The sequence below is a fragment of the Chlamydotis macqueenii genome, chromosome 1 (genome assembly GCF_036417535.1).
Source record: "Chlamydotis macqueenii isolate bChlMac1 chromosome 1, bChlMac1.mat, whole genome shotgun sequence".
NCBI lineage: Eukaryota > Metazoa > Chordata > Aves > Otidiformes > Otididae > Chlamydotis > Chlamydotis macqueenii.
This window is the reverse complement of record NC_141556.1, coordinates 43,945,969-43,963,329: the sequence shown is the minus strand read 5'-3', so window position 1 is coordinate 43,963,329 and position 17,361 is coordinate 43,945,969. Positions and strand designations below refer to the sequence as shown.

At 36.0% G+C, this 17,361-nt stretch overlaps 1 protein-coding gene across 1 annotated transcript in view; it reads left to right on the top strand.

Moving 5' to 3' along the window:
* PPFIA2 (PPFI scaffold protein A2) overlaps positions 1 to 17,361 on the top strand; it is a 332,013-nt gene that overhangs the window by 299,334 nt on the left and 15,318 nt on the right. The window contains exons 22-23 of the mRNA XM_086749863.1: positions 11,026 to 11,107; positions 15,556 to 15,756. Of these exons, the coding sequence (XP_086605989.1) occupies positions 11,026 to 11,107; positions 15,556 to 15,756 (283 nt within the window). The remainder of the gene's footprint in view (positions 1 to 11,025; positions 11,108 to 15,555; positions 15,757 to 17,361) is intronic.

The window sequence follows — 17,361 nt, the reverse complement described above, 5'->3', positions numbered from 1 at the left end:
TATTTCATCCTGTGCAAGGATGAAATAAAGGAAAGTTTGTGAGACATTTAAGTGCTACATAGTCCTAGATTGGCACACGGAGGTGGATTTGACCTTGTGCGTGCGGCTAGTACCGTCTGAGATTGGCCTATGCCATCGCTCCTGCAATCCCAAAACCAAATTATCTTAGTGAAAAAAAACTTTACATGCAAGTCAGCTAGCCTGGATCATACTGATGGGATTCCAGCCTAGAAACTGATAAATGCCCTAGTTTAATATGAGCATTCGAATAACAATCATTGCTTACATCATAGCTGATGAAATAACTGCACTATGTCATAATGCTGTTGCTCCCAGCTGGCTGTCAGTGTTAGGATGAGTCAAGAGCAGAGCTTTAGCTTCACTTTTTCCTCCAGTTTTGTTTGATTTAACTTTGGGCAAGAATCTATTAATTTGACATTTCCAGAACAAGCTTAACATGTGAAGTTTATATTTTCTAAGGAAAATCAAAGTAAAACCATTCTTTCCTATGATCCTGTTTTAGTTTTACTCCACAGGTACTGGTTTTTGTTGGCCATATATAGCCTCCTGCATTCAAGTGCATTGCAGAAAAGCCTTGATATGCCATGACATGACACACAAAATCTTACAAACACGAAAAAGACTTGTAAAATCAAGACCTAAGTAATGCTCATATGTAAAATTATGGTGTAAAAAGAAATTCTTAGTATTCATGGCCTTATAATTAACCTCACAGAGAGAACTGCCGTGCTGTTAAGTCTCAGCTGACTACAGTGATGTACGTATCAAACAGCAGTAACTTCCATATGAACAGAAGAGAATGTTGTATTAATTGACTCTTCTTCCTTTCTACCTAGAAAAATAAAATAATGATAAATGTTGATAAATTCCTTTGATAAATTTGACAAATTCCTAAAAATGCTTCAGTCCTTTTCTTTTGCCGATTTTCATTTGTATATATCCTTCAAAAATGGGGAGATGATAGAGACAAGTCACAGAAAGTAGGCCTCATGTTGTGGCAATCCACATTTAAATAAAATCAGTAAAAGAAAATGAAACACTGGGACATAGATTTGCCTGTAGAAAATGGAAGTTTAGATCCTTGTCAACAAGCTACTTGAAAAAATGTCTAGGTAGACCTTTTTGTGGAATAAGAGTTTGAAATGCTGTAGTTGCTTTTCAGTCCACAGAATGCCCCTTTAATTAGGTTTTATGTGTGCAACTGCAATTAGAATTTGACATAGTGTATTTGTTACTACAAATAATCTCTGTCCTCTGCAGTATGCAAATAGCTGTTTCTAATGATTTTCTTAATTGCACACATTTTGAAAAAATTAATCCAATTGGATTAATTAAGATCTTTTTCTGTGCCATCCATCTAATGTTCCTGAATATTTAATACTTATTAAACACCATTATATCCTAAATGTATATGATTTTTTTTTTACAGTAGCTCTTGAGAATATGATGCCCTTTTTTTCTCCCCAGCCTTTTATTTGCTGAATCTTTAGGAAAACTCAAGTTTTGGACTTAATTTCTTCCCTTCCTATTCATCTGTGAGAAACTACCTGATGCTGTTAGTAGCTTTCAGACTGATCTTTAGTTCTTCCTCCCTGTCCAGCAAACAATACTGTGTTCAGTAGCTATTATTTTCTATTTTCTCATTCCAGTGGAGGAAGGAGAGCTATTCAATGTTCTGATATGCAGTTTAGGACTGTCTGCTGTGTCCACCATGGTTTTCTCTTGGCTAGATCCTTGAGACATACATAAAGATGAATTTTTTTTTTAAACTTGATTTCTTTGGCAAACATTTTTAACACTTACTGGAAGATCCTTTCAAATTGTTAGTCAGTCAAAGCTTTTGCAAAGTTAAAAATGTATCTTGCTATTATATTAGATACTTGGAGCCTTTTTAGCATTACAAATGTAAGGATACATGGATATTTATCTTGATTATTAAACCTTATTCGGATTATTCTGAGGATGAAAAAAATTGATAACATGTATTTTATTCTTTATCTTACTCATGTATTTTAAAAATCTTGTATTTTTAAAATAATATTTTTATCCTTTGTCAATTTTATTCTTTTCTTCATAAAATATAAGAATATTTGTATCAACAAGTTGTAAGTTTTTAAACAAACAAAAACAGAACAAAGCCCCAGTCCCTGCCTTATCTACACATATAGGCATATCTATTGCAATTTGGGATTTCTGGATAAATATAAGGATCCCTTATAAATCTGGATAAATATAAGGAGCCCTCATGCATGCAGCTGGCTTTCTAAACTATGATCTCCAGCACATGCAAATATCCTGTCAGATTAACTGTAGAATTAAGGTTTAAGGGAAGAATTGATAAAACACAGCAGAGAAAAAAAATTCTATGTATCTTTTAGTTTAATAGTATGTCTAAGGGAAATTGTTGTGTTCCTTCAATAAAATGGTGATTAAATGGTTTTCTTATGAAAAGGTGAAAGCTAGAATTTAAAGATCCATTTTTTTTCAGATTTATTTTATTATTCTGAGGACAAGATGCTCAGGAAGTGAAGGAATGTCCCTTGATCCTCTCCTTCTATAATGGGAGAGACTGGCATGGCCTTCAGGTCCCATAAATTTTCCCCATGCAACTGGAAACTGCCAACTCGTTAAAGCTGCCAGAAAATTACTCACATTCCAATTAACTCCCTTGTTTATTTCTCTCTACCCATACCCAAAGGTGTATTCAGAGGAAGATGTAAGAAGTGGGAGTTCTGGTTCAATAGGTTCTGGAAGGTCCAAAATTAAAAGCTTTTCCAGGAAAAGTGTTCATGTCAGTCTTTACAGTTAGCTCAGTAGAAAATGAGCATGATGGAGATTTTGACCTCAAAATCACAAATGCATATTCAATTCTAATGGTTCTTCCATCAGATTTGGTAATTGTTTGAGTAATTTTCTAGTCTTTTCTTTATATTGCATGCCTTTGTTGACCTTCCTTTCCTTAATTTTCCTTTCTTCTGTGTATAAATTTGTTGTTTCCATCTACTTTCCTGTATTGCACTTTCTCTCCTCTCTCCTAGCTGTTCTGCTGATCTCACACACATTAAAACAAAATTTAAGATCATGAAACTAGCCCCCTCCTGAACTCACTGAAATGTCTACAACCTCTTCTTAATTAATCAGAGCACAGGTTTTTCAGCCCAAAATTTTCTACAGCTATACCTATCAAGTATTTTTATATCTTGATAAATCATTTGTTAATAGAAATACAATTTTCTGAGATGTCTGTATTTCATTCAGGCATATAATTTAATTTTTATTATGGCAATTAAAGGATGCTGAAGAAAGTTTATTGTCAGCAATGGCATCCTGCTTTCTCCTACAGATACTGTTACCAATTACATTGGCAGGAGTAGGTTACTTAGAGGGCAAATAATTCATACCAGTATTGCTGCTGATCTACTGTTAGCATGACTGCTCAAATTAAAATACTACACAACATGAAAAACCATTACAAATGTTAGTCACTTATGTGCATGAAATCTGCATATTAAAAAAAAAAAAACAACCCAACCCAAGTCTAGGTCATTTATGATTGTTATGAGATATTTTCCTAAAATATTAGTAAAGTGCACATAGAAAAGTAAACCTTGGTTTGTAGTCCACTTGATTTTACTGTGTTTCTATGGTAATCTGCTTAAATCCTCAGGTTTGGGATTTTCAGGATTTTTGATGTTACACAAAAATCATTATTAAATTATTCAAATCTGGGCAAAATGCTTTGATTTGAAAATCTGTTTCACATTCACTGTGTTTATTTTCACTTTGAGACAAATATGTATTGCAGATGGAAGATGTGCTGAGTGCTACCTAATAAATAGCCAACATCAGTTTAATGAAAATCTCATTTTGACAGATGCATCTGTCTTCACGAGAACATTTAACTTCTTTAAAGCATTCAAAGACCAATTAGAAAGATTTCCATAGTTATAATGGTGGTATTATTTTATCTATCATATGATTTTTTTTTTAATGGACTACTATATGTTCATTAACATTTATGTGCTTTTTTTCCATTCATCTCTCTCCATCTCATGAAAAGCATATCCGGGTAAGTTAAAACATCATGGCTGCTGAACATATTCATTTTCAGCACCATGTTTATTTTCTATGTTTTATTCTTATTTCTTTTTGTTTTTCTGTGAACCTTGTGTAAAAAATCCAGCAGAAAACTGACCCAAATGAAAACTTTCAAAGTATTTGAAACAATGGTAAACATCAAAAGCATACACAAATTCAAGTCAGGACTTGCTCCTGCAGGGCTCAACAGAATGGATTAACTACTTGGAGATAACTTCTGTCAGTAAATAAATTTTGGGAGGTCTGAAGCCCAGAATCACAAAGGCATTTGAGAATTTAAGTCAGTGGAAAAATCATGAGAGTGAAGACCTAGATTAACAAATGCTGTTAAGGCATAAATTCTATTTAATTAAATAACAGAGGACTCAAACTCAAAAACACTCTGGTAATCCAGAGTACACAATTTCTTTTTTTCTGTATGAGCCCTCATGCTGTGTAGGAGTACAATAATATTTCATTTGTGCATATAATTTTACTATTGTCTTTTTCACCAGTTCATTTTCAATGTTTTTTAAAAAAAAAAAAAAAATTAACCTGATATCAGGTTTTAAATATTCATCTCCTCTTTGACCTATTGTACAAATGTTATTTTTTTTTTCTTGAATAATTTTTGGAACTTAGGGAGAAAATATCATCCATTCAAAGCATATATGAGATACAACTTTTTAAAGGTGTAAGCATAAAAAACTCAAAGAGAGGAGAGGTTACCATGTTAATTTAGAGTATGTGATTATGAAATGGCTTTATAAAAATAAATTTGATAACATTTAATCAACCTAGGAACTCCAAGAGTCTCTAATGTAGTATAGTGAATACATGATTGCAAGGTTATGTATTATGCAAGTCTGTTTATTTCACAGGTCTTTTATTATTTTTTTAATAGTAGCTCTCTGCAGCTCTGATTTGTTGGGGTCTGTATTATGCATTCCTAAACATGCTTCATTTAGCTTAATATATACCTTCAGGAAAGAGAATGCTGCTCTTCAGCTTGCGTATGCTTAAAATGTACACCTATATAGAATAAATACAGCATTGTTAAATCTGCTTTGCCAATCTGTGTTATCAGCATGCTATTAAATTTAAAGTTATATTTCTTTGGTTTATAGATTTAAAAATTTGTATTTATTAGTTGCATCTTCATTTCTGTATTGCAGTGATTTTTTTCTGAAAACTCCTTAAAGTTGAATAAGAAACATTTTGTAAAAAATTGAAATTGAATTTTGTCCATTTTTCTCCATCTGACTGTTATATCAGGTATCAAAAAGGAGAAAGAATGAGGATTTCAAATTATTTAAAAGCCAGGTCACTAAGTGCCAAAGTTGAAACAAGGTCTGACCCAGTTTTTAATTAGTGCAGTCTTGAAGTCAAATGGATCCTTTCATATTAAATTAAACCTGCATTATATAGCAATATCAAGTTTGAGTGTCTCTTTTTTTTTTCCTACTTTAAAAACATTTATAGTCTTGCAGAAGATAAATAGATAAAATGTAACTTGTTACTTTTTATCTTTTATACTTTTTATACTTTAGACATTTGATATTGTTATTAATTTATACAAATTTAACTACTGCATTTAGTCATACAATGATGTTAGCTACAGGATTTTAGCCTCTCTTAAATATTTAGCAAATGACAATAGAAGAGATAAATTCCAAATCCATCTTAATTCATTAGAAATCCTCTCTCCTGAATTTTGCGGTCTTTGAATGTGAGTATGGTAGCTTTGAAGAGGCAGGTGTGTTTAATCTTGAGTTGAAATCACAGGATTACTCAGATGAATATAGCATAATTTCTCTATCGTTTCTGAGCAACCTGGTCTGGTTGAAGATACCTCTGCTCCATGCAGGGGGGTTGGACTAGATGATTCTTAAAGGTCCCTTCCAAGCCAAACCATTCTATGATTCTATTTCCCTTCTAGAAACCAAAAATGTATAATATTTTGCTGTAAATGAAACATTTTAGTATTCATGATAACAATGATTATGATAGCATCAATAATACTAATAATAATCAGAGGGTCTGCTAGGTGAATACTTTTGTCTGTTATGTTTTTAAGAAAATGTCTGAGTAAAGGCCATTTCATAGAATCTAAATTTCCTGTTAGCCAAATCTTTTTAATAGATTCTGCTTGTATTTTAATAACGTGATTTGGGTCTTGACTTCACTGTCCCTCTTTTTCAATTTATCTCACATTTATGATTACATTAAGTAACAGACATTGTAATATGCACAACATAATATCCCTGAGGAATTTTCATGTGAACTCTACTAGAACTGTCGGAGTTAATGTTATTATTTGCAGAAATTTGAAGATCTGTGTTGAAACATTGTTCAGGTTTCATCAAGACAGTGTCTGGACTTTGTGTGCTACACAGAGTGTTTGCATTATGTGTATCAGAAATGCTAAGCTGTTATTTCTTGTTTGCTTCATGAGGGGGTGCCTGATCTTCATAAAGAAAATTGAATGTCATTGAATGACACACTTTAAACCAAGATCTTGTTAACATCCCACACAGAGTCTATTTAAAGATTATTCTTATTTTTAATAAAGTTCATTGAGTTTTATGCAATGGATTGGTGAGGGCTACTGATACAGAGCTAGAATATTCCCAGTACAAGGGAAGGATATATATGAAATAGAAAATTTGCAGGATAATAACATAGTTTTGCTCTTATTTCCCCCTTCCTTTTGCTCCCATGTACCACTGCTGTCCAGAGGGACATTGAAGCATTCATAGTCCCTGTGGTATGAGATAGTTGTGCTCTCAGCTTGGTAGGTTGATTTGGGCAGTTGTACCTGCCTCTCAAAAGAATGGTCTTAAAGAAAATGGCCCAGTGTAACAAAATCTTTAGGAAAATAATTTTGAGGAGGATTAAACACCAGAAGTCAATGCTAGGGAGGCAGTCCTTCTTCTCTGACACACGACTCCACAACATAACTTGACGTGATATCCTCCTTCTCTTTTATCTTTGATAAAAGAGTGAAGACAGCCCACTTTATGAGGCACTCTCTCCAAAACAGACAAATAGAGGCATCTCTTGGATTTTCGATGAATGCTAAACAGCTGATGTTCATGAAATGTCCTGACTTTGCAAAACCAGGCTCAGGGCAATGACATATTTTAAATAGCATATTACAGTTACTCCCATAATGCCTCCAGGAAGAGGATTTTCTTCTTGAACAGTAATAATGTTATCTTTAAAAATACGGTTTTAATTTGGAATTCATTCCAGTGGTAATAAATGGTTTAAAGTCTTATCTGCAAAATAGTAGCATTTATATTAATGCCTAATTAATGTCAATTCTTCCTTATCAGCTTGTTTTCATGTGTTGCCAAAAAACTAAATAAGCATGGAAATAATTACACTTCAATTCCCTACCTCCTTACCAATGCAAAGTGGACACATTATAACATGTAGTGCTTTTCTGACAAAGTTTTAGGAGGAGAAAATCCCCACGTTCTTCTGCAAAGCATCTTCCAAATTAGAGAAGCTGTATGATGCTGTTCACGACATCCAAACCCTATCTTTGTAATGAAAGGAAGAGGGAGTGATGAGGTTTAGGGTTTTTGTATCTTCTTCCTCCTGTGATCGGTTGTATGTTTTTGTAAGGAAAATTGAACTGCAATTGCCAATATTTGTCTTTAGGGACCTTCTGTTTTCAGGAAGCCAGTGACAGTCCCACGAGGACAATACCACATTCAAGTTGTTCTAAAATATTCTAATTATATTCCAAAATAGACAAATCACTGGATTCATTTTTCTGATGATTTGCACTGTTGATCAAAATGATACATGTTTTTCCTACATGACACTTTGAAATTATTTTGAAAGAGTGGAGTTTTTTCTATAGTGCTAGTTCATAGAGAAAAACTCAAAGTTTTCTTTGACTGCCAACTAAAGCATATTTCTTTTAGTAAAAAGAAATAGAAATTCTGGGTTTAGTTCTGGTTTAGAAATTGAAGGTTCAGGTTCTGCAGATCTCCTAATGTGTGTTAAAAGTAGTCAAAGAAGAATATTGCTCAAAAAGTAAATATAATTTAAATAAACTTTATTATTGGAGAAGTGTTTAAACTAAACATCTGAAGGAAGAAAATACAAGTTCTGAAGCACAAAATTCTTTTCAAGGGAAAGAAATAATTTTAAAATCCTTTTAGTGTTCCACATCAATAAGTGAGGCACAGACCTTATGATGGCTGTATTCCCTGTGCATGTCTGAGTAAAGGATTTTAACTTTACACTAAAAGTATTTTCAACTCAAAACACTTCCCTCTCACATGCCAAGACCCTTTGGATTATGTTTATCAAACCGCAGTCTTTGGCTATAGGATATATATAGAGCATCCCATTTCTGGCCTGGCCCCATTTTCTTCAGCCAAAATCAATAACCACAAATATATTTTCCTTTAGCTCTGTGAGCCAGACTGCCCCTGAAGTAACAGAAGTGCTTTCCTATTCTAGGAGAGTGTATTTGTTTGAGAATCAGTGGAATAATGCTAAGCCTCCACACCAAGCCTCAGGCCAGTTCAGATGTTGCAAAGTCACAGAGGAGTCCCTATAAATATCTACTTTATAATGCCAGCATAAAGGAAGTAAGTTTTTAATGGAAGTGAGAACTTAACATGCCAATGCTGCATCTTCAGATAACTCGGTTCCTGAGGCCACACAGGGATTTAACACCAAATCAAAGTTACAAGCCAAAATTTCATCCCCAACTCCTTGTAGACCACGTGCTGCTGCTCTTCTGCTTGGAGCAGGAACCCAACACAAGCAAAGAAGGCCAGTGGCCCTCAAAACCATAATCTCCTTTTTTACTTACTGTGATAGCCAGCCCTGCTCTTTCAGCTGGTGTGGGCTAAGAGAATGCCCTAAGTAAGGAAAAAATCTGGGATCAGGTTCCTCCCAAGGATGGTGCTTTCATGGCAGTTCCGACTGCAGAAGGGGCTGCTCCTTGGGCTTGGGCTGGCTTGGGGAAGGAGCAAGCTGTACGGGGTTCTGTGGGGTCTATGCTCGGCCATGAGACACCAAAACTGGCCAGATGAAGAATAGGCATCCCTGAAAGCTTGGCTTTCGCTGAGGACAGTGCTGCTAGCTTCACACACACTCCACAGAACCAGCTCCAAGGGAAGGGCTATGACCCAAATACCTCATCCACAGGTAGCTGGGAGGTGGCTGTGTCTAGCCATGCCTTACTTCTGCTTTCCTAAGCAGCCAAGTCTGTATGTCTTTATTGGCCTTCACTGCTTGTCTCCCTGGGAATACGGGATTTCTGCACCTCCTCCAGCTACTGAAAGTAACATGTGTAACATATTTGTGTACCCAGAGAGCAACTTTATCTTGTTTTATTGAGGATTTTGCTTACATAGAAAGCAAAGATAGCTTTACAGTGTCTTTGGACATTTGAATGAAGGTATGCTGCAAAGGATGTGTGGGAGGAGAAGCTAGATAAACTTCAGTAGCGCTGTCAAGTATTTGTAGCGTTACATATTACTACAGCACAAACAGAAAGAAAAGCAGCTGTCTTCATTAATATTCAGAGTGAAGGATTTAAACATGTATGCAAAATTGCTATTTGAGATCCGTTTTCTGCTAAAGCCAAATTCTCTCAGTCTGGCCCCTTGGCAGTGCAAAAATCCCAGAAGGAGTATTCCTTATAAATAAGATCACTCCATCGCTTTTATCTGCTGTGATTTTGTAGTACATGTATTTGAAAGGCTGCTAAGGCAGTGAAGAATTGCCAAGGGATAACTGAACCACAAAGGCTGTAGTAATAAAGGAGGACAGAGCAAAACTGAAGCTATAATTCCAAGATTTCCTTCTTATGTGGGAATGTAAGCAAATTTTAATACTACATTAGCATAGTCCCTGTCTAATTTGTTTTTCACTAGACCATGTTGCTGAGAGCATTCTTTTGTGTTTTACTCAGTAGGAGGCAGCTGAAAATATGTTGTTAAATAGCAGAAAAAAAGACTTTTGAAGGACTGCTTTTTCTATGCCACCACCACAGTGGGTTTTTTATTCTGGCTCCAGGAATCAAAATGCCTGGTCAAATGGTTGAATGTGTTTAATTCAGAGCATTCTCCTGATAGTCTAGCTGACTGGCCTATATGTAACTTTACCAAATATTTAATACTGCTGTATTAACAGTTTATTTTAAGCTTTGAGGATGATGTTTTATGTACACAATCATTGCAGTCAATGATCAACTCAGAAATATGTCTATATGTATGTATATGTATAAAACTGAGCAACTACATCAATTCTATAATTATGAAAATGTATACATCAGTAAACCACATGGATTTATTTTGTACATAACCAATAATAATTAAAAAAACCACCAAACATGGAACTATTTAAGATACAACCAACTCTTAATTAGCCATGGATGGCGTATTTAAGATGCAGAATAGCTCCAGCGACCCTAGAACTGTGCATAGCTGGTCCAGCAGGGTTTAGTGTTTCAGCACTGAGACCTCTCATACCCAGATGCATTATATCTATGCTTAGCCCAGGTTTAGAAGTTGGTGATTTCGGTCTTTTCTGAATCATTACCAAACCAGAGCTAAGTCAGCCTCAGGAGGAACCCCTCAGTTTTCTCTCTTCAACAATGTCTTCTGTTATATGGGTGAACCTTTTATATAGCATATCCCAATTCTGTATTGCTTCAGCTAAGAACAGACAGAAACCTTGCCTTCTGTACGTTAGGTGTTTAAAGGGATGTCAAAATGCACCAAGAAAAAAAAAAATACATTCAAAAACGAGAAGGAGCTGTATTGTTCACTGGTGTTTTCTATGCCTGTCATCGTGCTTCACTGTCGTTACCCTTAACAAAAAGGCATGGCTGAATCTCTGTTTTCCTTATGCATACCTCTGCATATTTAACAGTTTTTGATCCATTTCTAGACATGAACTTCTGGAAGAAGCTCGGAGAAAGGGTTTGCCTTTTGCACAATGGGATGGGCCTACAGTGGTCGCCTGGCTGGAGGTAAATGTTGGCCATCACTTGGAAACGAGAGTCATGTTTGTAGACTGCTTCTGTGTGCTTGTCCTTACAAATTCTAAGAGACTGTTAAAGTCTCCTCCTCTCTAAACAGATTTTGACACTGGATGGTGTAAATCAGAGACTAGAGCTGAAAAAAGTAAGACAGGATTACACAGGGAGATGAGGCTAGGAAAAAAGGCTTATCAGCTGCACAACCCCAAATTTTTGAAATCTTGTAGTTTCTCAGTCTCTAAATATCTAAGAACTACACAGACAAAGGTTATGTAGGATGATGTGCTAAGGAGAAAATAAAAATTTGCTATCAAATTTTATTTGAAGCTCACACAAAAGCGACATGTTCAGAATTTTTAATAAATGTAAAGAATTTGTGACTTTGTGTCTTTTTAAATTATAATGGGAAAGGGCTGATTTACCTAGCTATCACTCAAAACAGGAAAATGAAGTGTTCTTCTTGGCACTTTCACCTGGGATGTAGGAGATCCAGGTTGAAGTCTCTCTGATTTGACAGACAGTGCCTTCATCTCTGAAATCCTTTGTTTGGAGAGCCTAAATGAAGGGAATTTGGAACCTATCCAGAGAAACATTCAGCAGATCTGTCCATCAATTTTGACAAAAATCAGGGAACTTTTTACATGAAGGAACTATTCAAAAAATATTTATCCAGATACTGAGGAGAGGAAAACGCAGAAAGTGAAGATGTTCTTATAGAAATACACAGTCACTTTTACATGGCAAGGTTGTTTCAGGTCAGTGGAGATACAAGCACTTTGTTGGCTCAAGGAACAGATGTCTATTCCTTGTCTATACCAAGCATCTCTATGTATTCCCATCTGTTGTTATATCTGCTGTGGGTATTATTCACTGATCATCAGGGAGAATTTGTAGAGTATTTCCTGTCCATTAAAAAAAAAGGTCCCCCTCCAAAACTTTAACAGGAATATGTTTAGGGAATAAATTAAGGATGAGGAATGAAAGCAGCTAATGTCTACAAAATTTCTGCTTCATGTTGGAATTGCGGAAGGTACCTAATGAAAAAAATGAAATGAAAACTACAGAAAGACAATTCAAGCATTTGCATTTGACCTTGGAAAATAGGATGATATCTTCCTTCCAAAAAATATCTCTGTTAATATGGAGCATTTATTAATTTGGCCACTACCTGACTTTTTAATATGACTTTGAGAGTTCTATAACCAGATTCGTATCAGTCACAAGTACTTAACATTACAGTCAAAGCTGGTTTGCTGGAAAGGTGCACATACAAAGGTCTATACATTTCTGAATACTGAGAAAAATCTGCCCTTGATGTCCTCCAGGATAATCCAAAATTGAAGACGTTTCTGACAAGTTAAGCCCTAATATTTTTTTGTTTTCCTTGATTCTTAGCTGCAAAATAGGATATGCTTCCCATTGTCTTAGAGAGGGGCTGTGTCTATGAACTTCATGGTAAATATGATGAGAGTAGCACGGGAACGCCCATGAGGAAGTTCATGTTGCAATATTCAATGCAGATTGAATACTGATGATAAAAAGACATGAGGGCAGAAGCACTGAATTTATTCTGTGAGCATCTGTGTGTTCAGTCTGCAGATGGACACTGTGTGCACTTCATACTCTCCTAGCGAAAATATTATATGTGACCCTTGGAATAAAAACCAAAATTAATATTGAAGGTGACAAAGGCCCACATTAAAGAAGTATATATGATCGCAGTTGTGACATTTCCAAACTTTACAGAGCTTAACTTTTCAGCCTTAGCATTTATTCTGATCATTTGTGTGTAGCACATAGTTGAGACTTATTTTAAGGACTGTGGGTTTTCTTAACTAATTCTGGAAAAGTATATCAATCTTGATGTCTGAGTTCTCTGCCTAGAGCAATTACTGTACCCTCTTTTCAGAGGCTGTTTTCATCTAACTGCATTTTCTGGTAGAGACAGCTGTTTATTAAAGAGCTAATTTACCTAATTTGTTAAAGAAGTAATTTACCTAATGAGCGGCAAAGATTTGAATCTATTTCTGCAGGGTGAATAACTCCCAGTATTTACGCTTTCCTGCTTTTCAAGTGCATGTATGAAAAAAAAATTAATGTCAAATTAAATGAGAATATTAAATACATTTTAAAGCTATGCATTGTTTCCTCATGGCCCTTTGTTTCAGTGCAGCTGGGTGTAATGTACATAATTTTTAAAAAGAAATTTTTGGCTTTCATGAAACTTTGTATTTCATTACAGTTAGTTGCAATTAGATCATATTTGTAAGGTTCAGACTAGCATTGGATGGGGGGCAGTGGCTCATCCCGACAGTGGGAAGGGCTTTTTTGAAACATGATGCAGTCATTCCTCAAGCCCCATGACACATCAAGTCAGTACAGACTTGAGCTCAAGTCTGAGCTCCTTTGGAATCTGTCATTCAAGTCTGTTTTCTGTGTGACATAAAAGTGATCTAACAGCTGTCTTTTAAGTAAATATGTCCCAGATAAGGTATAGACTTGTTAATAATGACATAGTGCTTCCCTGTACTGTGAGAAATTAGATAAAAATTCTTTCAGTTTGGCTCTGCTTTCCAGATTTGCTGATGACTTTACTGATGGCATATTTTTAATAATTTCTTTGACGTTGTGTCCTTTTTTAATAAGCCATTATTAAGAGAAAAAAAAATTAAAATCATGAAATCAGCTAATTCTGATGGCCTGTTCAAGATGGTCAGAGAGATAGAGTTCTCAGTCACTTCAGTTACAGTCACGGATGCTCTATCCCACTGAAATTCAAACACAGATAGTCATTAATTGCCCTCTACCAGAACTAATTTAAAAAATCTGAAAATGTTGAATACAATGGCTACTACCACACAGTATCACTGCATTGTATGCTCATGGACAAGTTTCTATTTCGGAAACAGCAGAATAAAACAAGCTGCTACTACAAGCCATTAGTAACTAATCGGTACATTTTAAAAGTGCTTTTGACAATTTATATTTGAAGGAATATTATATAGCAGTGCAGTGAAGTACAACAGATCTATACTTAACAAAATTAGGTAGCTGTATAAATGTGTATATAAATCTTATGTACACAGAAGTGTGTACATTCAGATACATTGATGGTTAAATAGTGAAGGGTGATTTGCACACTTTGACACTCAGTGTCACAAAATCTAGAATGTTAGCTGTTTTTCTGCCCAGTGGAAACCTTCTGTCATACATTATGCTTCTCCATTCCAGTGGGGAGAGCTATGTGCTAAAAAATGTAATTCACAGCACTAACCCACAAGTGACAGTGATCTGGAAAAGGGTGAGGAGAGAGGGCAGGGAAGGGCTACTCTCCAGGGAGAAGAATCTTCTTCTCTCAGGTTTCATAAAGCCTAGCAGTTTAGTGGAGTTAAGCACCTAGCAAGGTATGTATTTCTTTTCCATTGTGTTACATCCAATCTCAGTGAATACAGCATTCCCTGCTTATTTCCTCCTCACACTTTTCTCTGTAGTGTAATGTTTTTCACACTGTGACAAAAGCTCCCCACACGTGTGTATCCCTGCTATGGAATTATCTCCTTGGGAACAAAGATCTGTAGCCACTGATGATCATATTAATGAGGCAGCACAAAATGAGGAAGCTGAGAAAACCTAGAAGAATTCATACTGAGTAGGTCCCAGGAAAGACTGCTAGAAGTGGGGACTACCTCTTACAAGAACAGAGTAAGTGGCGAAGCAAGGGGCTGTTGCTGACCTAGGCTAGTAAGACTAGCATAAGCAGAGGAAAAGTGTGAAGTGGCAAGTACATATCTTCTAAATCCACAGGTGATGTAGCTGTGCTCACATTTTGCTGCAACTTCTAACCAGTATTTCTAGCTGGGATGGGACAACACACCAGACTGTTCCTAAATTTACAGTAACTAACCTAGTGAGGATGGAACTTATCTGAACTGTGCTTGCCTTATTTCTACCAAGAAAATAAAAGCTGAGAAGCATAAGATTGTGCCTCATGAGTACACCGTGGGGACTAACATGGAAAAAGAGAGAAAGCCATTTTAGCACAAAACTGAAAAAAATACTTTTTCAATCAATTACTCCTAGATTGTTTTTTGTATACAATAAGACTATCAAATGGGCAGTAACACTGACTTGTGCCACTACTTGCTCATTAAAGGCTTCAGAAAGGAGTAGCCCAGGTGATGGAGGCACGTAGCTCTGAAAATAATTCAAAGCATCAGTTGCTTTAAAGTTCTAGTTACAGTAAAAGCCACAAAAAGAGTTCACATGAAGCCATGGCAATTTCAAAAGTTCTGAAACAATTTTGTTTTATTAAAGACTATGATAGTCATACACATCTTTGTGTATTACCATGCTTGTTCAGATTGATAGGTGCCTTGATGATTAATTTCATTTGAGAAATGAAGCAATGCTTTGGCTGAATATGTCCTTTGTCTCAACAGCTCTGGTTAGGCATGCCAGCCTGGTACGTTGCTGCCTGCCGTGCCAACGTGAAGAGCGGAGCTATTATGTCTGCTTTGTCCGATACTGAGATTCAAAGAGAAATTGGAATCAGCAATCCTCTTCATCGCTTAAAGCTCCGATTAGCAATCCAGGAGATGGTATCCCTGACAAGTCCATCAGCACCTCCAACATCCAGAACAGTGAGTCTTGTTCAGCTAATTTTTTTCTTCCCCACTTTAACCTGCAGGAGTCTCTATAAAGACTTTTGTAGTACGAGAGTGGCTCTGCGGTAACACACACTTCACAATCAGTGGGAACTGTCCTATAGAGACTTCGAAGGACCTGTTCATCACTCGCTTGATTGTTGATCACAGATATTTTTCCTTTAGCAGATATTCTTATTTTTTTTTTAAGTCGTACTTTTGATTGACCTTGATGTTATGATCAGTATTGAGCATCTTATTTGTAATTTTGCTTGTATTTTTGCCTTTCTTTTCCTTCAAGTAATCTCTCCCAACTAAATCAGATTGTGTTTCTCTTTTTCTTCATTTGTTTCTCTATTTTTAATTTTTTTTTTCGATGGGGAGGGGTCAAGCAAGGCAGGAGCAGGGAGAGGTTATATGGGAACACAGCTCCTTTGAATCTTGTTCCCATTCCCCTTTTTTGCATCCTTTCAAATGTTAACTGAGTCAGCTGGCCTTAGGTTCTTCAGGCTTTTAAGAGACATGGTGATTGGAGGTGTGAAGGGAGAGTCTGGGAGGGAGAAGTGGAGTGTGCACATTCAGTGACGAAGGACAGAAAGGGAGGAGTGGCAGCAGATGAGAAGGAAGCAAGTAAATAAGAAACACAGAGATATAGGTCTGAAAGGAAAGGAGAATATATCAAAAAGAGTAAGAGAGTACATTAGGGGAAATTAAGAAAGTATGTGCTATAGATAAAAAGCACCTTTTAGAGGAAAATGAAGAAAATGAGGCCAGACTAATGAGGAGAGAAAGAAACAAGATAATGAAAGGGAAGTTTCATGCTGAGAGGCTGATGGTACTGGCTATGAAAGAGGCACCAGAGACTGTAACAAAATAAAACAAGAAAAAAAATCAGATCAGATGGGAAACATGGCATAGAAGTGAAGGACAAAGACCTCTACTCAAGCAGTGCAGACTAGACTTCTAATACTAAGATAACAATAATAATGACGTTAATAATAATAATATTTGTATTTCGTAATCTCTCATCATCATAGAATTAATGGAGAATTTTTTGGTGGAAATGAGAACTGAGATACCTTTGAGGGAGTACCAGAGCCACTGAGCTATATGAGCAACTTGGCAACAGGACTCGAATATTCCTATTGACTGGCCTTTTATCTTCACATTGCTAAAATTCTTTAAATATTATAGTTCCCCATCTGTTATTTTCTCTCCTCAGAACAGTTGTATTTGCCATAACCATGGTAATACTATGAGTCATAATGGATTTCACCTAAGTAAAGCAGTATAGACTAAACATGATGTTGAATAACTAAACAGAATTCATTTCATTGACACTTATGAAATGAGAAAACAGTACACTCAAGCTAGAAACACTGGGAATAAATCTGCCTTGTTTGTTTTTTTTATTTCTTCCTGGGTAATTGGCAGCACAAAGCTGCCCTGCCCTGGAATGTTCATTTCTGAGTCCCAAGTCTTTCTGCCTCTGCTCTTTCTCAGGAAAGGTGTTAATTTACTTCAGCTCTGAGAAAACACAACAAATTTCACCTTATGTGCACAGCAGACTTCCACACCCCAACCCTGCTTCATCTCATTGTC